Below are 21,338 nucleotides of genomic sequence, written 5' to 3'. Positions count from 1 at the left end.
TGCGAGCTGAGGCGGCAGTGCTGTGGGCATGCTTGCTCCTTCACACGCAGCAACGTCACAGCAGCAGCAGGAGCATCGGAGATGTGGTTGCGCAGACCCTCTGCATTGCCAGGGATGCAGCTGTGAAGAAAAAAAAGAAATCAGAAAAAAAAATTGACTCTGTGTTTCCCACAGCATCCTGGTGAGAGAGCACAGAGCCTTCTGGAATCTGAGCGCTCAGGAGTGCCAGAGCAGAGTGTCTTTGCTGTCAGGAGAAGGGGAGCAGAGGATCTGTGGAAAGGTGAGATGGACAAATTATTGGGGTGGGTGTCAGTGGTGCTGTTGGTTTTCGGGCCACTCGGTGGCTGGTTTGTTTTTGTGGTGGATGCCAGCTAGCCGATGAAGCTTAAGGATTTTAGGGTTGCTTTGTCTCTTCAGAAGCTGCATTGCTTTGGAGCTGTTGGCTGTCATGGATGTGAGGGAGCGAGGAGGCTGTGGGTGCTGCACTGTGTGTGTTTGTCCATTGTGGCTGTGAAATAGCAGCTGTCATGTCCGGGCTGGCTGTGCAGAGGCGAGTTGTGCTTCACCCTGGCAGTGCCTCTGCACAGCTCTCCATTGTGCCTGCCATGACAGCCGAGCCCACACGGATTGTTGTGCTCCATGCTCTCCGTGCATCCCTGGTGGTGATGCTGCTGTGCAGCTCAAAAGCTGTTTTGACAGACAGCGCTTCCATGAAAAGCCAGAGACAAAGGGGCTCAGAGGAAAGGTTGCTGTCACTATGGCTTTTGCCTTCTTTTTTTGTCTTTTATTTTTTCTCTCCCCCACCCCCCCAAATATTGGTAAATCATTTGTTCAAAAGGCATTACGGTAAATATCATGGCAAGTAAAACCTTGTCCTTCTGCTAAGCGATACACAGACTCTGTGCACGCTGGAATCCTTTGTGTTACCAGGGTGTGTCTATGCTGGCTGTGTAAATGGATGCTTTCTCCCTGTCTCTTTTCACAGATCAGATGAGAAAGGTTATCTAGGAATGGAGGAATTACTGCTTTTAATTACTGAAATGAGGGGTCCAGGCTGGGTACCAGTTACTGGAGCTTAATTACATGGTCTTGTTACAGCCAAATCCCTCTTTTCCCTCCCTGCCTTCCTTCTTCCTCCCTCCCCCACCCTCTGCACAAATCCTTCCATTAAATTGCCTCTGCAGATAGGAGAAGGGCTTGAACAAAGAGAAGGATGTATATGGGGTAGGGATATAGATGCTGGAGGGGCAGTGATCATCATGACAGTAAGAACAATAAAGCAAAAGTATGAAATAATGAGATTTTGGTGTATGTGTTAAAGTGACGTGGCTGTAGGGGTATGTGCAAATGGAAATGTCATAACAAAAGGAGGTAATTGAATAGCAGATTCAGTCTTTCAGAGTTATGGAAAATGCTGAGCGTGGGATTGCAGTTGCAGGATTTTGGATGGATGTGAAGTAAATGGGAGTCACAGAATAGCATATCATACAAGGTACGGATTGATGGGTGTCATAAAGGTGTACAAGAGTACAAGGGAAGTAGAGGTCTTCATTTTTATCTCCACACACCTGCAGCCTTTTTTACCAGTGTTGCTAAAGAGTGAGCTTGACATGCCTTACCTATTCACAGAAATTTTTCCCTTTTGCCAGAGACCCAAGAATAATTCAGACAATGCCTTTTAGGTCTATAAAGAGCAACAGGATGACAGAAAAAATATAGATAAAATGGTAGATGTTTGGCAGAGCTGCAGAGGAACCGAGGAAAGAAGAGGCAGATGAGAGGCATTGCAGAGCTGGGGGAGCAGGAGGTTTGGGTCAGAGACCAGTGGGAGAGTGCACAGAGGGGAAATTCAGGGTTGTCATTGTCAGGGAATGCAAATGTGTTGTTTCTGTTGTCATTCTTCAGCCTCGCACTGTGCTCCCCGAGACGCTCAGTGCTGCGTGCAGCCCTGCAGGGTTTGTGGGGGTGGGGGTGATCCTCAGCACAGCCTTTTCTGCAGCAGCTCTCCGGAGGAACCATTTTGCTGCTGCAGGTTCTGATTTGGTTGCTCCTTCTCCATCCCTGTGGAGTGACAAGGCTCCACAGCCTTTTTACCTGGTGATGAAGGCAAACCCAGAGTTCCAGTTCAGGGTGCCAGGTGAGAAGGAGAGATTCCAGCAAAATCTCAAAGTGACATGTTGCCTTCTTGCAGATCGATAACAATGTCCTGGAAGCACCACAGGGCTTCCTGAGCTGCAGCTCCTTCTCACACCTGTCTTGCTCTTGTACCTGGGAAAACCTCTCTGTGTCTCCCAAAATCTGTCCCTTTCAGGCTGATGGGAGTAGGGAGCTGGATGTGTCCTGCAGGTGTGCACTAGACTGGGTTTGTGGTGCTGCTGCAGAGCAGGTTCCTGTGGGAGATTGGTGGTGGGTAACAACAGCATGACTGTGCAGCACATCATGGGCTGGAGGACAGGATGTGCTGCAGAATGTACAGGATACACATACCCGTGTCAGCATGTGGAAGAAAAATCATGTATTTATGGTTTGTGTGTACAATGCTTGCCTAAAGGAATAAAAAGAAGGTGATGCAGCCTTCTTCTCTGTGTGGGGTGGGAATGTCCCCAGGGCATACAGGCTGTGCCTGGCTAGTAGGTGCCACTCTTACAAGAACATCTGTTAAGCAGTGAGAGTGCACAGATAATCTGCCCTGAGATGGTTGAAAGACGGGCAAGAGGTTCTGGTGACTGGAGCTGACTGAAATCATCCTCAGGAGCATGTCTTCCACACTGCATCAATGCAGGTGATGGAGGTAAAGTGCAAGTGGATCTCTAGATATGAAAGACCTGGACCTGCATTGCAGAAAGTGCAGGTGGCCCAGGGGAATATGCTGTGAACTCAGGAATGGCTTGCCCACAGCTCCGTTACTGCCTGTCAGGTGTCTGAGGCTGTGAGAGCAAACAAATAACAAATTTTTAGTCCCAGACATCTCATTTTCTTCTAGTCTGATGTTCCTGGTGAGTCAAGATATCACTCTGGTGTGATTCCTGGTACCCAGACAATACTGTAACTTTTGCAACCCCTTGTTGTGCTTTGCCCTGTTTTTAGTTTATTTCCCTGTCTTATTTTTCTTTTCTAGTATTTTCTGGAAGACTTGTGTATAGTAAGGGCAAGTTGATAAATCTAACATGTGTCACTTTCCCTGCCCTTGCAGAACAGCTACGGACTTTTACCTTTAATATTTGTCAGCCACATGGTTTCACCTTCTTCCACACTTTTCTGATGGGTATTTTTATCAATAGCACAGTTGCCAGCTGCAATCAACCAGCTATTCTTTTATTGTTCTGGGATCAAGAATATCTTGTCCTTCTGACTTGAGTGCTTTCATCTTCTTGTATTTATTTCCTCTCAAAAGCTCATTTCCTTTTCTGCACCTTCTTCCCCCGTATTATCTAACTCATCATTGCTGTAGCTTCAATATTCATCTTGCCAAAACAGCAATGAAGGTGCTATTTTTCTTACCTCTAATATCCTTCTTGGTGTGGTTACTCATTCAGGTTGATCAGGAGCCTTTCTCTTCTAATCTCATCTTTCTTGGTGAGTCCAGATTTTTTTTTTAACTTGAATTTGAAGTATTTTCTGCAGTACTTCTCCAAGCTGTTTGTTCTTATTGGCATTATAACTGTTTACCCTGACACTCCAGAGATCTGCTCTTTAAAAATTAAGAAGGTTTCATTACAGCTCTGTTTGCTTTTTACCATTCTGTTTAATATAAACTGGGTCAGGTTGAAATGTTAAACTCATAGCCACTTCTGTATAATGGGTGCTGGATGACACTTCAGCTTAGTAAGCACAGTTCTGATAGTTGAACCCAAAAAAAGTAATTCCAAAGTAATAGATGTGGAAATCTCTGCAGGTGGTTGAGAGATGGATGATGGGAGGTGGAGGTACCTTCCTATTAGCTGTGGAATCAAGGCCCATACTGGGCAAGATTTTGTACTCATGCTTGGGGAAACCATTGAAATCTGACTGGCAGTGGAAAACCTCACTTGTCTCCTACATCTGCTGCATTGTGGGCAGTGTTCTGAAGTGGATAAAGTGCTTCTGGCTGTCCAGTCCATAAGGCCCAAAGAGCCAGAAGCCAACCATCACATTCCAGCTGTGCAAGAGGCTGCATGGTAAGGCTTGAAGAAGCTGAGAGAGCTTGGCTGGCAGGGGGTGAAATCTGTAGCAATGATCAATGACAGCTGTGTTGGTAACGAGCCTTAGCAGGATTTGCCATTATTATTATCTGCCAGGAAGGTTCTCTGAATGCCCTCACACTCATCTCCAAGTTGGTTACTCTCCAGTAAAAAAAAAATGGGCTGTCAAAATACCTCTGATCTCTGTTTCTGTTCCAGTTTTCTCTCTTGATGAAAATCATTTTAATATTAATTTCCTGAAAAAAAGTGGGCCAAAGCTAGGACATACCTGTTAAGATGAGCACAAAAGCAGGCTGGTCCACAAGCTCTTTCTCTCCTCACCACAGTGGTGCTGCAGCCTCAGGATCATGTGGGCAGCATTTTTTTCTGTACTTCAGACCCATGCAAGTACTTTTTACTGAGCCAGGCTGATGGTTGCTAAAGTTACAGATAGTGGGATAAAAAACCCGAACAAGTCCTGCTGTGTTTTTTAACTGCTGTAAATGGGGTGGAGGGGGAAGGCAGAGCTGGAATGTAGGTGAGTGGCCATAACGTGGCTGGCGGCAACTTCTCGCTCAGGCTCAAGTTCTGAGTTTGGACTCTTGGAAGAGAGACCATGTGTTGGTCTTTGGGCAGTGCTGAGTCTGTGGGGCTGGCAGTACCTTTGGGTGATAAGTAATCAGTGTCTGAGTGATGTTAGCAATGCTTTGTACTGATCCTTGGCAAGTGATAGGAAGCTGGCCACCTATCTGCCACCCCAACACAAAATGTTCTCTGGAAGCAGAGGACTGTCACTTCCCTGTTATGCTTTTGGGGACACTGTCAAAGATATCTCAGGGTGTATGAATGCTAGCTGTTCCTTTTGGGAAGAGGGGAGTTTCTGCTCTGGGAGTTATAGGAAAAAAATATTCAATTAGAGCCTGCATAGAAAACCCTGGTAAACAGACAACAGTTTTTCACCTGATACCTACCTCAGACCCACTGTTACCTCAGACTAGAGTCCTTGCTCCTTACCCAGTTATACTAATCTATCTCCTCAGTTTGACTCCAGAACCACACCTTACTCTTTTTAAACTCATAGTAGCTGCCATTGCTTCTGGCAGAACATGTCCTAAATGCTTTCAGTGGACTCATTCTCTCTGTTATGGTCTGCCTGAACTAATGCAGGACCAGCCACATGGCTACTTTGCCTCCTTTTTCCTATATGCCCAAATTCACCCAGGTTGTTAAGTCCCTCTCTGGGGTTGTGTGCCTCAGGCTTCACTGTCATGTGTAAACTCCTGTGTAAGATCAGATAGCATAGTTGTACTCCCAGTTGCCTTTCTTAGCAGGAGGAAGACCTGTCTTGATTACTGTGCTAATAGTAATAGTAATAATAATAGTAATAATAGTAATAATAGTAATAATAATAATAGTAATAGTAATAATAATAATAATAATAATGCAATTTTCTGCTCTTAGCAGGCAGATTTATTACCATGTTTGCTTACATAATATTTTTCCCTGTAGTCCCACCCTCAAACCATTTTCAGTAACTCAGGTGGCAAAATGATAAGCCCACACAAGGAGAATATCCAGTGGGAGAAGTAAATATTTCATATTTGGTCCCAAGTTGCTGTTGGCCCACAGAATGTATCTTCCTTGGCTTTGTCTAATTCATTCTGATGATTGATATCTGAAGTATCTGACACATCTGCCTGGGGTTAGCCTTGCTCTGGTCGACCTGTCCTTCACCACTTGTTCTCATGTGACTTGCTGTAGTGGCTTCTAAGGGGTTTGTTGCCCAAGCGTTTCTTACCCCGAGAAGTGATTGTACCTCCCTTCAGAAAACCAGCAAGAGGATTTCAACGCGCATCTGCACTTAGCCATTTCCTACTGGAAACAAGTAGTTCTCACTTGTCCACAGTCAGTGGCATCTAACCTACCGTACTGCTGAGATTCGTCCTCCAACTGCAGGTTGTGGTGCTTGGAAAGATGTTGAGGAGAGCACTGTCCTTACCCAGGTGTCTCCTCCTGCCTTCAGCTCTTGTCATATGCTTAATTTTCATTTCCGTAGGCACTTGCTATTTATAATTGCTATCTTTATAAAACACTCTGGAGGTGGTGACTGCTTATTACAGTAAGCCTGGCAGCCTGTTTGTTCCCATGTGCTCCTCAGAATGGCTGGTTTTGGTGGAGCACTGGTTCAGAGGAGAGGTGAGGCAGTGTGGAGCACAGGGTGACCTCAAGAATCCCTGACCCAGGTCAGGAGGGCTAGCCAGTTCATAGCACGAAAGGAGGAGGGGGGAAACCACAGGGAAACAAGTGTGTCCTGGCACTGGCAGGCAATGGCATGGGGGTGGTTAATGCACAAAGGTGGCAGTGCTCCAGCCACAGCCACTCAATTTATTCTTGGTCGTGTCTGGTTGAGATACCAGGAATCATTTTTGATCCTTTGGGGTTTCTGTAATCTCTGGTTTTCTTGGTGACTTTGCAAAAGTTTCAGAGACTCCATGGAATATTTCCATCTCCGTAACCTGACCTCTCCCAGGCTTTGTGCTGGCAACATAATTTGGTACCCCAAGGTAGAGAAATAACCCAAACTGAAATGATGCATTTGTAATTGTCCCAGAGGCACTGAGGGGTGATTCTGCTCTATACCAGAGCACATTGAACAGCCAGGATTTTGGTCCAGTGCCTTGGTTCTGCTTTCCCCTTGGTATGAATTGAGGTTGAAAAGAAAAACCACAGCAACCTCTTTGGCCTGCCCATCAAAATGAAAGGGGAATCTTCTTTCAAGGATGCAGGCCACTAGACCTCCCTGCTTTAGTGAGGCAGATTCACTACAGAGAAATATCCCTCAGTCCAGACCCTAGTATGGCTTCAAGGACCCTTTTATCTCTTGGAAGCCCTCAAATAGAAATTGCATGGTGACATGTTGAGAATTTATGCAGCCTGAGAGAGCAAGCTTCAAAACCCATACTCCAGAGATGAGGGAAAAGAAACTCCTTTGCTCAGAGAACAGATACGTTAAAAAGTCCCCTGATTTCTCTTAGGCTAGTCTTGTAAATCTTGACATTTTTTATCTTGATGCTAAGTTATGTAAGTGTGTGTAAGAGAAGATAGTCACAAAGGTACACTTTGTCAGATTCCAAATAATTAAACTGATTAAATGCATTCCAACTCATTAAACTGATGTCATTAAACTTAAAAAATAACTGATTGTCAACCTAGTCATAAGGGACGTTACCTGGCAGGCATGTTCATAGGGATGTTAAGGTACATAAGAAATGGAATGGAAAATTATTTTACAGCTTCTAATCCCACTGCCGGTTGGAAAACTGTGTGAAATTAGTCACCCTAGCTCAGAAGCATGAATGCATAGCTGGAGAGAATTGAGAAATTGCCTAGGAAACGGAACAAGTCCCTGGAAAACATTCATAAGAGGATAGATTGAAAAAAATGGAAGTTGTTTGTGGTAAATGGGAAACTGTAGGGTTTGTGATATGAAATAATGAACAATCTGGAGAAAGAAAATAATGATTTATGAGGTGCCCTGGTTGTAACGTGAAAGCACACCAGGAAATTAAGGAGGATTATTTGAAACTGATAATATGAATACTTTTCACATACTGTGATTAATTAGTCTATGAATCTTGCTTTCAAACTTCAAAGCCCAGCAGTATTCCCAAATGGCTTGGCATTCTTGTGAATAAGATTACCAAGTGTATTTATAGTACATGTTCAGAAGTTGCAGAGTTTTAAAACCTTGTGGTTTTGTTAAGGCCCATCTCAGTGCAAGGGCTTAAATGCAGGCAAATGTTTGTCTCAGCTGCATGTCTTCTCTGAGACTGGTGGTTCAGAAAGGATGCAACAGCTTCAAGAAAGATGTTCAAATATGAATGTGTCCTGTCTGCAAAGGTTTGTGAGTCTTAAGGCATTTCCTTAGTTCTCTCAAACACCCTTGAAGTAATTAAAAACAGACTTCTCACATAATCATAGGATAGTTTGGAATTGGAAAGGACCCTGAAGTTCCCATCTCATTGCACGCCCCTGCATGGGCAGGGACACTTTACACTAGACCAGGTTGTTCAAAGCCCCATCTAACTTGGCCATCCTTTCAGTAGACTTGTTGGGTCTCCTGGGACTCTGACTGCTCTCCCAGTACAGAGTCAAGGATCATCCCTGTTTGCTGTCTTTTTTTCCCTAGTCAATAGGTCTGTGTGGTCCAATATCATCAGCAGAAGACCTCGGTTAATCCAGGGTGATCAGATTTAGTTTACCCTTAATGCTCTGTTGAGCCCAGTCATTCCAAGCCTAATTAGCACATGAGCTGTCCTGTGGAGTGATATCCTAAAATAAACTGTCCTGAATACAGCTTTACAAACTGAGTTTGGTTTGGGTTGCCAGCCCCTACAAGGGATATGTTTCCCTCTCAGAAGGAAAGTATGTGTAATCATTAGAAGTGCCTGGTCTGCTTCATAAGTATTTTATTAAGATTCTGGCTTGCCTTTTGTTAGTTCTGCTGCATGGAAAATATTCTGTTATATAAACTGATGCTGTGGTTTCATCCAGATCCTCTTGAATTCTGCCTTGCTGACAGCCATGTGAACAAACAAACCCACCCACACATCAGGAGGACACTTGAAAAGAGGTTGGTAATCGGACCAAGGATCTGGGAATACTCTTGTACTTGAGCAGAATAAAAATCTTGGCACTGAAGTTTGGCAAATGGAGGAGAAAATATGATCCTCTCCTTGCCCTAACCCAAGGAGAAGTGGTGAAGTTAAATATCCCTATGTTCAAAAGTACTGACAGATAACTACTAGTGTGGTGTGTAATCTGGTGTGGAAGTAATCTGGTTCAGGAAGTTACAAGCTCTAAAAATTTGCAAGAATTCCAAAAAACAGAAGAGATGCTCAGGGATGATTGTATAGTCTCCTAAATTTCTGTGGGCAGGTTATGAAACCTGCTCTGCAATGTAAATTGTTCTCAAATGGAGGAGGCTGCTTGTGGCTCGGTAGTCTCATGATGGCCCTGGGGTTCCTACATCAGACACTTCTTGTCTCATCATTCCAGGAATCATTCTGCCTTCTTTATTTTTACCCACACTGAGCTCTGCTGAAATGAGATTCAGACATTATGGCAGAAAACCTGTTTGTTCAGGTACCTGACCAAAAAAAGGGTCAAGAAATGCACAATCTTAAAAGTAATCAGGTAATTTCTATTTTTAAATATGAGTGCCAAATGATCTTTTCCTCCAGCTGCCTTCAAGGGATTGTAAAATCCAGCCTATGGTCTAAAAGCATTTGGATATCAGTGTTATTATCATATATCCATACATTATCCATGTATCAAATGTCCATGTATAATATATTATGTATATAATGTATTTCTATGTATTATTATATATATTCATGTGAATAGAATAGAATAGAATAGAATAGAATAGAATAGAATAGAATAGAATAGATAATATGTGGTCTTAATGTCCTTCAGAAGGCAGGATAAATTTAATGTATTAACTCCTCAGATGCTGCTTTTGTTGGGCTACTCAGCTTTTTTTTTGATTTGTACAATGCTATCATCCCCAAATCAGGGAGTTGCCAGCTTCCAGATCACTGTGTATTCCTGCGTTGGAGACAGAAAATATCTTCCTGTGTATCCAGGCGTTTCTTCTGCTCTTGGTAGAACAGCCTAGGGCTAGGAAGGGTTAAAGTCTCCTGCAGCCTTAGCAGGAGTCAGCTGTTGGTTACAGCTGCTGGTTGATGAACCATTTAGATGTGCAGTGTGGAAGAGGAACATGGAGTAAAATCAGGCTGCTGCTGGGATGTGTTCTGTTTGTGCCTGGTTTTGGTGCTCCTGATTTGTTTGCATGCAGTGTGCATTAAATTCCATGTAGGACTGCATCATTTAATTCAGCTTTGCAGATGCAGGCATTCAGGCTGCCTGGCAGATCCAGTGTCCATCACTCCTAGGTAATGCCATAGCTGCAATGCTTCTCCTGTTCGCTGGGATGTGATAGCAAATCATTGCAGCACTGCTGCGTTCCAGTCTGAAATAATCCTACTAGTGCTTTTTGACATCACTAGCTACTTTATTTACAGTGGCTTGTGGGATGGTATTTTGTTATTTCAAGAGCTTGGCCTGGCTGTGGTTTTACTTGACTCTCCTGTAGCCACTTTTGCTGTCTGTTCTGTTTCTGCTGTTGTGCTGCATGAGGTTGCACGTCGGTAACCCGCCATCCCAGAAATTTTTGCTTTTTACTTGACAGTGAGTGATTCCTATGTATGTGGCACTCTGGGCTGAAGAGACTGTAAACATAATTTTACAGTCTGTTTTTACTGAGTTACCTTAAGGCTGAGTTCCTTATTTGTCAGGTTTTTTTCAAGTGGTCACCAATGCTTTTGTCTTGCAGGGAGAGTTTTTGTTCTTGCAGGGATTATTTTGTAGCTGTGATTCCTGCAATGCATCATCTGGACAGAAGTGCAATGCCAGTTTTAATCTGCACATAAAGGAAGCAGTAGAGAAGATATGCAGCCACAGAGTGGCTGGAGTCTGCATGGATGTGCTGAGCTATACTGCAGCAAGATCTTGTTCACAGTGAAGACAGACTTTCTTTGTCCATTTTAGGACTTAGCTTGTCTTTTTTCCCCAAGTCATGAAGGTGGTAGAGGATATAAGACTACTTGAGGTAGAGCTGGCCTTGTGTGCTTTTTTTCATGCAGATGAAGACTGCTCCTGAAATTATCCTCCCATAAGCTTTGGATAAGTAGGTCATCTGCTTTGCCATGATCTGGCCAGCGCTGTACTGCCCGAAGCCAGATTCCAGTGAGGTTTAGGGAAGAAAATCCACGGCAAGTGATTTGTCACTTCTCTTTGAGTGATCTTTCCAAAGGGTGGTGCAGGGTTGTGTGCACTGATACAGATGTAAGTAACCAAGGTGACCACAATCCACAGCTGAAGTGCAAAGAGTAGATTTATCCCATCACCTCGCTGGCTGGAAGGTTTCAAAAACAGATGCATGGGACACATACCCTGCTAAGCTTATCCCACCTTAGCAGGGACCAAAAGCATGTGGGTCCATCCTCTGACATCTCAAAAGGCCTGGTCCATGTGCACTGCTTCACAACTCTGCTTTCTATAACCTCCAAGCTTCTTACCTCTCTTTCTCCCAGTGGGGAGGCCCAAGCCTGTGAAGAACAAGGTTTAAGTCATTGACAGCATTCTGTTCACTTCTACAGAAATTCCATTTCTCAAGACATACAGAAAAAGCAAGAAAGCAAACATAAAACATGAACTTTCCCACACTGAATATTCTTAGCATCCCCCAGCTGCCAGGTCATCTTGAGTGAAAACAACTGTTTTTCCTCCTCACTAAATTTTCTACTTTCAAGCTTTTTCTCCCTGCAGTGGTTTCATTCTTGGGTTGCTCTATGCAGGGCAAGGAGTTGGACTTGATAATCCTGATGGGTCCATTCCAATTCAGCATATTCTATGATTCTGTGATTCTGTTTGTAAGGATGCTACAAATCCCCAGCAAGCCCAGAAATCTCCAGTGCTGTTTAGAATATCATGTCCTCTCCACTTGATGTCATCTCAGGAGCCTTCACCCATGCAATGGACACCTGAATAAGAGCAGCTCCCCATTCCCCATTGCATGTAGCCCTATGACAGACGTAGGGAACAGTTTTACCACCCTGTGCAGGCAAAGGTCAGAGAGTTGGCCTTGATTCATGAATCTGAGCTGAGTTTGATGCCTGATTCCCTCAGCCAAACACTCCATTCCCTGCTCCCTTTGGCTCTTGTGATGAAGAGTTTTGAGCTTATAGCTCCCAGGCATAGCAGGTGGTGGGAAAACCTTCAGTCCAGATTTCTGATGGCTTTGGCTCAAATTCACCCACAGCTGATGATTTCATCACCACTCAGCTGCAGCTGCTGGTTCATGGGGTCCTCAGTTGGGCAGGTCAATAGAAGGAGCACACTGATGACACAAACAGCCCTGCTTGGCACAGATCATAGAAGCATAAAATCGCTTGGGTTGGAAGGGACCTTAAAGATCATCTAGTTCCAACCCCCTTGCCATGGACAGGGAAGCCACCCATTAGGTCAGGATCACTAAGCCCTGACCAAAGCTGTGCAGTTAGGGAGGGGCAGTCTTGGCATCTTCAAATACTGAGTGTGCCCAGAAATTTCTTATGCTTATAGGGCTTTCTTTCTTTCAGCATGGGTACTTCAGTGCTCTGGTGACCTTGCAAAACCCAGGCTTCATCACCCAGGCAGCTCTGCGCTTCAGAATGAAATTGTGTGATTTCTGCTATTGTAAGATCTTCAGGAAGCATTCAGAGTGCTCAGGCAAAAGGATGCTATACAAGCATAGTCCTTCCTGCTGCTTCTGCTGCTGCTACTGGAGTGTCTGTGATAAGAAAGGATTTACTGTGTCTGCAGTTTAATTCAGCAGCAATTTCTGTGTGATATGAACAGCTAGAAACATCAATCTTTTTCTTCTCTGAGGATTTGCATAAAGTAATTAGGAGCATATGTGCTGGGGGCTGGGGCAGGGAAGAGGAGGAGGAGCAGATTCCATCCCAGAGCACCTCAGTGGATGCTCTGAGTCATGGCCTGTAAATGGCTCTTGCCTAGTGCCACATGCCAGATGATGAGTCACAGAGCAAGGGAGCACAGAAATGGAAGAAACTGGTTTGGTCACTGTCCTGCTCCTGTGTTAGCTGGTATAGATCTGCTGCTTGAGCTATTCCTGATGTCTTTTGTAACTTTCAATGCACAGAGCAGCTGGGGTTTCTTGTCCTCTGGCTGGGAGGCAGTACCTGCCTCATGCTGCTTATGTCATCATCAGGAATACACACACTACACCCATTGCTTAGTTTTGTGTGTGCTGGTAACCCCTGGCCCATGCAGTTCCTTTCTGCCGGCAGTACAAGGGCTGTGACTGACCATCAAATGCTGTGGTTTCCATTTGGAGCACTTCATAATCCTATATAGTTCTGGGATGTAATGATACATTAATCATGGGCTTAGTCAGGCTGTCCTGGAAACCACTAGAAAAAGCCCTGGCCAAGGTAAGGCTTTGTGGAAAGAAAAAAGGGAAGTGGTCTTTTCAGGAATGACTGCAGAGCACTGCAAGAGAAATCAGCAGAGGCAGAGTTTAGGAAGTATTTAGTCTTTCTATTCTTTTGCAGCTCCCTTTCAATATTCACCCTGGGAGCATGCAGACCACCCTGACTATGCTCCCTGTCCCCTGAGGCAGGGAGGAAGAGCTGGAAGTTCAGGATGAGTCAAACAATTAGCATTTCCTATTACACATTTTTTCTTCATAAAACACACTGAATGATTTAATAAAGCATTTAATGAAGGTATGAATTTGACAGAGATTTATTAGTTGGCAAAAAAGAAACGGGTGTCCAAACACTAACTAGACTCATTCTGGAACAGCTTACAGGCTTCCTCACCTCTACCCTCTGCTTACACATTCCCATAGTTCAGACCCATCCCCAGGCCACTTAGCCTGAACCACTCATCCTCTTATCTGATGCTGCTCCCTGAATGCCCTCCAGTTTTCTGAAATTTTCCTAATAAACTTTTGTTTAAAACCATCCAGTGCTTTCTGGCATCTTTTGAAGTGACAGAGCTGGGGCAGGGATGAACTGCATTATTGGTGCTGGATACAGTGAGCCCTGAGATCCCCCACACACTCTGAAGGGTGGCTTTCAGTTTGGATTAATCTCCCAGCCCATTTGCCTGGAGTAAAACTGAAAATATCTCTCCCTGTGGAACAAAGAGGAGATGTCTGTATTGTGCCTTTGTCTGCAGGATCACACAAACTGTTGCTTTTTGCAGCATTTCTCACGGTGCTTGTTTTGTAGGGCTGTGTGGTTTCTTCAGGCACGTCAGTGCAAATGCACTGTAGGAGTCAGGGGTTCACATGTAACAACCCTCATTGAACAAGCAGCTCTAATACAAAATAATTTTTTCTGCTTCTATGAAACTGAATGCCTAGCTTTTAACCCTGTTTTTGCATATTTCACCCTTGAATGACATGATTAATTGTGGTCTGTCTGAGGAAGGTGATGATGGCATTGAAACGATGGCCATACACAAGGAGTCAGCAATAACCCTCACAGTTAAAGATTTCTTTGGACACTCTATTTCATAGATGAAGTGACTGAGGTTTGTAAAAACAATAGTCTGCTCAGAAAAGCCATCCTCCAAAAAAGCCAGCATTGCCTCCAGCTGACAGTTCTGATGATGTTGTGCCTGCTTCCTTATCCTCTGTGCTCTATGTCCAGTCTTTTTTCATTAAAATCACATTTATCTCTCCTATCTCTGCATGCCTCCTCCAGTGCATTACATTTTATGAGGAAGCCTGTGTTACTGTGTGCTGACCCCTGTTGCCCCATGTGTGTGCAGGGGACAGCCCTGAGCAGAGTGGGGTATTAAGGATTCAGCTCTAGAGCTCCAAAATCATAGCTGGAGCCATAACAAATACCAAAGTATGCCTGGAGGTGTGCAGCCACCACACATAACTCATCAGCCCTTGGAGGCAGTTGCAGCCAGGTCTGGTGGCTTCTGCATCTTCTCAGTAGTGTTGCAGAGTCAGGAGTTGGTACCTGAGGCTGAGGAGCCATGAAGCTGCACTGGCCATCTTTGAATTAGCAAAGTGTCCTCAGTCTTTGAGGTATGACAGGAGAGGGATTTGAGGGCCTCTGTGTAGTGGTCAGCGAGGTCTTAAAAGAGTACGGAGCCCAAAGGATTCTGCATGCTGCTATTACCTGCAGCATGCTGTCTCCTCTCTACAGCTCAGACAGGACCTGATAGGTGGCTCTCAGATCAGTGCTGAACCATCCTTTGTTGCTCAGCACTCACCTGCTTTTTACCTAGAGTTTTGCTTCAGCTAAGGAATTTTTGTTGTGTATATTTATTTTCATAGGGGTACAGTAATTCATGAGCAATTCCATACCAAAGGTATCTCACAAAAAGCCATTCTTCCTGCTCTGTGTTATCCTGTTCAGAATGAAGCATCCGCAGTGTGGCCCTCACCTTCTCTGGGTAACCCTTAGCACCTCAAGAAGGAGCTCCCTGAGTAAACAACCCATGTTGTTTACAAACAAACAAATGTTTACAAACAAACAAACAAACCATGCTGCCATGTTGCAGCAGAGGGTGTCAGTATAGAGAAGGCAAAAATTCTGACATTTGAGAATAAAATGGCTGATGTACAGGCGTGTCTATAGCCGTGGTGCTCCCTGCATGCCTCCCTGCCTTGCAGTGCCATTACATGCTGTTCTAGGCAGGAATCGATGCTGGATGCTGTGTTTGCTCTTGTGTGTGTAGCATTGAGCAGGATTCAGCACAAGGGTAAGAAGAATGAACTGATTCGGCAAAAAATACTCAGGTATGAACTGCCTGTCAACTTCTGTAAATTTCCTGTTTCAAAAGGGGAATGACGGCTTTATGAAGAGCTGACCAAAACCAGCAAAATCTGAAACTGGTCTGCTTGCTGCATTGTATTTCCCAATATCAATCCCAGCATAGCAGACCCCAAGTAGGAAGAGGAAGGATACTTCTACAGTCTTCCAGAATAAGAAAGGGTCAGCTAAGGGTCAGCCAGGGAGGATGCTCTGATGTTGGGAACTGAATAATTCTTGTACTGGCAGTGCCATTGTCAACATCCCTGGACCCCTAAGTCCAGAGGAGGCCAGGAGAGGTTGTAAGGGAGAGAAAAGTAGTAGCTACAGCACAAAATGCTATGCCTGTCCCTAGGGAAGCCATCAGCATGTCTCCTGGCAGGAGCTGTCTGCATGTCACCTGTGATCCAGCACCTCCGAGCCTGGTGCTGGGAGCAGGTCATGTGTGCAGGCAGGATGGTCATTGTCTGCTGCAGCATCTCTGGTGACCAGTGAATCACAGCCCAGCTGGGAAGCCTGTGCTGCTGCTGGAGCCAGAGAGCTGGGCAGAGCTGCATGTTGCAGCCAGAGTACCAGAGAGACAGATGGGAAATGGCTGCGTGTCAGCTCTGACATTTTTCCATCAAATGTCAAAGTGTGTCTGTGCAAGGCTCGTCCTCCCACAGCAGCTTCTGTGCTGACGTGAATTGTGTGCTGCTCGGCAGATGGGTGCTGGTGCCAAGAGCCTGCTCCAAACAGCCATTTCCCAGAGGCAGCAGAGACCTGGTACTTCATCAGTGAAGTGTGCTGCCATCATTGTCTGTATCCTCAAAATGATGCTTTTCAGGTGTTTGCATTGTGGCAGTGCTTGAAATACAGCAAAGCCTGGTGGAGAGATGTGATCTGAGCATTAGTCAGATATAAGAGCAGTAACAAAGACGAGGAGGGCTGCAGGAGCAGATAGGCACTGGAGGGCCAGCTTTTTACCCAGAATGCTTGTGAGGTGGGGATGGGAAGACAGGAAGACTTCTGCTGAGTTCAATAGAAATAAACTCAGATAAAATCAGAGCTTCTGCTGTGCCATCAGTGGTTCACAAAGTTTAAACTGGGGCACGTACACCACTCCAGCAAGTGTGTATGTGTGTATGTGTGCTCTAGGCTCAGGGTCAGGAGCTGCTGTTACCCACAGTGGCTTTGGAACAATGGGATCTTAGGAATTCTTGATGAAAATCTGCCCCCCAGGATCTGGGCTGAGGAGAGATCAGCCTCTGTGGCAGCAGCTGTGCGAAAGAAGCCAAAGGCTTGTAAAACAGAGGAGTCATTGAAAGGGGTGTAAAGGCTCATAGAGGTTTCAGGAGGACTACAGTTGAGGGAGAGTATAGGATTGCATAATCAATAGCCTGGTTGGATGTCCACCACCTGCTCCAAGTGCTCTAGGGGATCTCTCTTCCTCAGAGCCTAAACCTGAATGAAACATCCCAGGAGAAACAGACGTGTAGATGACTGTCCCAGTAAGTCTCTGGACCATCTACCAGAAGGCCTATCTGTTCTCTGACACTGGTGTTAGCATTAACTTTTTCATTATTGGGTGTTTACTGCAAACATTAGCTGTTTCCATCTTTGTATTTTTATTCCTGCCAGCATCATCCTGTGTCTGTGAGAAGCACTGCTGAGCGTGGGAGGAAAGTACTTCTTTTGATCATTTTTATCATCTTCTAATTGCTATTCTTACATATTGAGGCTGAAAGAAGTGAAGTTCCTGATGTTTCTGTGTAGCTGTCTAATTGCTCACGCTCTTGTTCTAACTTCATTTAACCCACATTTCTCACTTTCCCTTCCTGTTCTCCCATGTGCCTTTGCAAGTCTGCTCCATATCCATTATCACCCCACAGTCACAAATGCTGGGGTAAGGTTGGCAAAAGCCACTGTGAATACCGCTTTCTGGAGTCTAAAGGTCAGTGGTGGGGGCCCTGGAGTCCAGAGCAGGATCCCAGGATGGAATTTTCAGGGTGCAGTGATCACTGAGGATGCCTGGATGAGTTATGGGATGTGTAATGCTGACCAAGGGTGCTTGGGCCAAGGTTTTCAGAAGAAGTGGTAGATCTGTGAGAGCATTAGGCAATTTTTTAATCACTCAGACTCATCCTGGATCACTGTTGTCTTTTGCGGTTTCTCCCTCTCCTTGCTGCCTTAGCTGCCTGCCCATACACGTCTGCGTTGGATTATCTGATCTGTAGAAGGGAATACAAGAAGAAAACCCCCTCCAGACTTGTGCTGGAGGTGCTTGTAGGCTGGGCCTCTGGTTTAGGTGAAGAGGGAGAAATGGGTTTGTCCTTTGCTCTCCCATGTCAAATGCTGGTGAAAACTACAAGAAAGATGAAGAGACACTTTCGACACAAGCAGAGAGTGATGGGAGAAGGGGTTTCAGTTTCAGTTTTCAGTTTCAGAAGAAACTGAAAGATGTCATTTTTAGATCAGATATTAGGAAGAAATTCTTTACTGTGAAGGTGGAAGGGCACTGGATTACTCAGAGAAATTGTGGATGCCTCATCCCTGGGAGTGCTCAAGGCCAGGTTGGATGAAGCTTTGAGCAACCTGGTCCTAGGGAAGGTGTCCCTGCCCAGGGAAGGAGGGTTGGCAAAAGATGTTCTTTAAGATCCCTTCAGCCCAAACCATTTTGTTACTCTTCTGGCTCTATAAGAACCTGCTATTTATTCAACACAGGAAGAGTGGGGCTCTTAGTGCCCTGCCTGTGCAGTGCCTTGTTGTATGGCTCCTAGGACTGTGGCAGTCGCACTGTTGTGAAATGCAGCAGGTAATAAGCAGGTAAATGCCACAGATAATATGGCAGAGAGATTCGATCCCCTCCCAGACCACAGTAGGCACCAGTTTGAGCTGAGGTTTCACCATCAGCAAAAGCTCAGCAAAAGCCAGTGTGCTGTATGGGACCTATTTGACCAATGCCCGTGGCTCCCCATGGCTCCACTGAAGCCATCCACTCCTTTGCACTGGAGAGACCCTTGTGTACATAAGTAGTTGCATTCTTTGGCATGTTCGCCTGGCGCCATTAAACAGGCTCAGGGCCTCATGGGGTCTCCTGGTTTTTGGAGAGGAATGACTGTTGCTGCTTTTCTGCTCCAGTTTGCTCCTGCTTTCCAGTCTCTTCCTGGATGTGTTTGTGTGTCTCTTGCAAGACCTTGCAGTCTTTGGTTCTTGAAGGAAAGTTCAATGTATCTAAAAGGAAGCAAAAACATTCTATCCAGTGTGAGAAGATAGACTGCTCTCACCAGCATGCAGTGCTTCACTTCAGACTGTTTTCCTGTGAGCACACAGTGCCATCTGCAGTGAGGTCCTTGTTTGGCCCAAATCCTATGCAGCCCTTTGGCCACCTGACTGAAACCAGTTACTCTCTTCAGATAACTTTGGGAGGGGTCAGGTGGAATCACAAGTGTTGTCCCAGGAGCCTGCATGGAGAGTGATGTGTTTGTTTTACATCATGATGTTTTGTTGCCTGGAAGGACCTCATGCTCAGGTATTGGTGCTGACAAGGAAAATGAAATCTTCTGTCAAACCAAGGATGTTTTAAATAGTCACTGCCTATCCCGAGAGGTGACTCCCTTTGTGATTTTCTCTCTCTGTAGGTATCTGAATTCCCTCATGAGAAGTGTCCTCCCTGCCTCTCATGTGCAGTGCTTCCTGTTCATGGGTGGTACCAGCTTCACTGATGCCCTGAAGAGTATTCCTCACCATGGATAGTCCACCCAAGCTGACTGGTGAGACGCTGATTGTCCATCACATTCCCCTGGTGCACTGCCAGGTCCCTGATAGACAGTGCTGCTCCATGAGCAAAAGGACCAACCCCTTCTGCCAGCCAGAGCTCAGCATTACAAGGACCTCTGCCCTTCCAGACAGAGATCTGTCACAGACTGACTCCTTGGTGTACAGCAGCTTTCTCCAGACCTCTGAAACCTCAGCTGAGGCCTCAGACAACAAAGAAAGAAAAGCAAGGGATCTGATTGTCCCTAGTGTGAGTAAGCGACACAACCCTTTCCTGCTGAGTGAGGGTGAAGACCTCAGTATTTTTGGGGATGACTTGGGTCAAAAATCTTTCCACCTTCACAACTCACTCGTCGATGGCAAACCTCCCTTCAATCTGCAGGATCTGGCCTTGCCCCCTTTCCACCTCCATGACTCCAACCACATTGTGAAATCCTGGAACATGGCCAGCCGGTCTGGTGTGGTGGATGGGCAGGAGGACAAACTCAGCAGTGATGACATCCAGAAGAGGAACAATGCAAACAGGTGCCACCAGGCCTCGGAGCACATGGAACTGGATGAATGCAGCTGCCATCGTGGCAGCTCCTCCAGCTTCTCCTTTGACAGTGGTGACCAAGAGTGGAACCAGAACACAGGTGAACCACTGAGGAATCAGGATGCCCTGCACAGGACATGCAGTTGTTCCAGCTCAGAGATCCAGCACTGTCGCTGCTACAGTTCATCAAGTCAGTCTGAAGTGATTGACCAACAGATGGGCTACATCAGTGACTCTTCTTGCAACAGTTCTGATGGGGTCCTGGTGAACTTCAGTGCTCTCTACAACAAAATGAATGGTCAGTCTCAATCCAACCTGAATTCAGCTAACCTGTCCTGTGACTCTTCCTTCTGCAGCCACTCAGACACAGGAGCTTTTTACCTGGACTTACATTCATCACCCACTGAATCCAAGATGTCTTGCGAGTCGCATAACCCAGAAAATTCAGGGAAGGTGTGTGGGTGTCAACACTCCTCCTCACCTGTCCTTGATGCTAACTGCAACTCCTACCACCTCCACTGTGAGCCTTGCACATCAGAGAGCTCAGACCTCACTGCTTGCTTCCAGAGCCAAGCACGGCTTGTTGTGGCTACTCAGAATTACTATAAGTTAGTCACATGTGACTTGTCTTCCCAGTCATCCCCCAGCCCTGCGGGATCTTCCATAACTAGCTGCTCAGAAGACCAGACCAAGGGTAGCCCAGCCCAGCCCACAGAGTACTATCTGTTCAGAAGGCCTGACCTGAGACAAGAAGAAGGCAATGTAGAGTGCAGTGAGGAGGAGCCAAAGGGAGAATCCAGCCAGAACATGATTGAGGGTCAGGTCTATGTCAATGTGTCACCACCGAACCTCAACACAAGCCGGCAGCGCTCCAGGAGCTATGATCAGAACCTGGACAGGAGTCCTGGCAGCAGGCTGGGCTCCTTGGAGCGCATGGTGAGCTGTCCAGTCAAGCTGAGTGAAAGTCCAGCAATTCCCATTCAGAGCTCTCCCCCCAAGAGGGTGACATCATTCGCTGAACTGGCTAAAGGACGGAAAAAGAACGGCACCTCCCCACCACTCCGCTCTAGTGGTGATTCTTCCCTGGAGTTCTCTCCTATCCCTGAGACTCAGCGGGATTGCCCAGCCTTCCTTGAAGAAAGAGCTCGGCGCAGCCAGAGTCTTCCACCCATGCCCTTCATCCATGGCCTGAACCGGAGCTGCGAGGGCTTCTGTTTGAATCATGCTTTTGGGGACAGCCAGGCTTTGTGTTCCACCAAGGACTCGATCACCAGTGAGAAGGTCCCCAGTGGGCATGGGGCAGGTGAGCAAGCCTCTCTCTCCCTGCTGACGGAGGCAGATGCCAGCTTCTCGAGTGGCTCTGCCAGTGGCCACAGACAAAAAGATGTTAGAGCTCAAGCAGACGGTAAGGAGCCAAACTAGGTAGAAGGGAGAAGTAAAAGGAAAGCAGCTCATTGGGATATAAGGGGAACAGCTGGGAAA

At 45.9% G+C, this 21,338-nt stretch overlaps 1 protein-coding gene across 1 annotated transcript in view; it reads left to right on the top strand.

The window, feature by feature from the left end:
- The window catches only part of RUSC2 (RUN and SH3 domain containing 2), a 50,299-nt gene that overhangs the window by 14,714 nt on the left and 14,247 nt on the right, over positions 1–21,338 (top strand). The window contains exons 2-3 of the mRNA XM_062512670.1: positions 175–280; positions 19,186–21,261. Of these exons, the coding sequence (XP_062368654.1) occupies positions 19,293–21,261 (1,969 nt within the window). The 5' untranslated portion in view covers positions 175–280; positions 19,186–19,292. The remainder of the gene's footprint in view (positions 1–174; positions 281–19,185; positions 21,262–21,338) is intronic.

The sequence above is a fragment of the Cinclus cinclus genome, chromosome Z (assembly GCF_963662255.1).
Source record: "Cinclus cinclus chromosome Z, bCinCin1.1, whole genome shotgun sequence".
NCBI lineage: Eukaryota > Metazoa > Chordata > Aves > Passeriformes > Cinclidae > Cinclus > Cinclus cinclus.
Note: the sequence above shows the minus strand (reverse complement) of the source record. Positions and strands in the feature narration are given on the sequence as shown.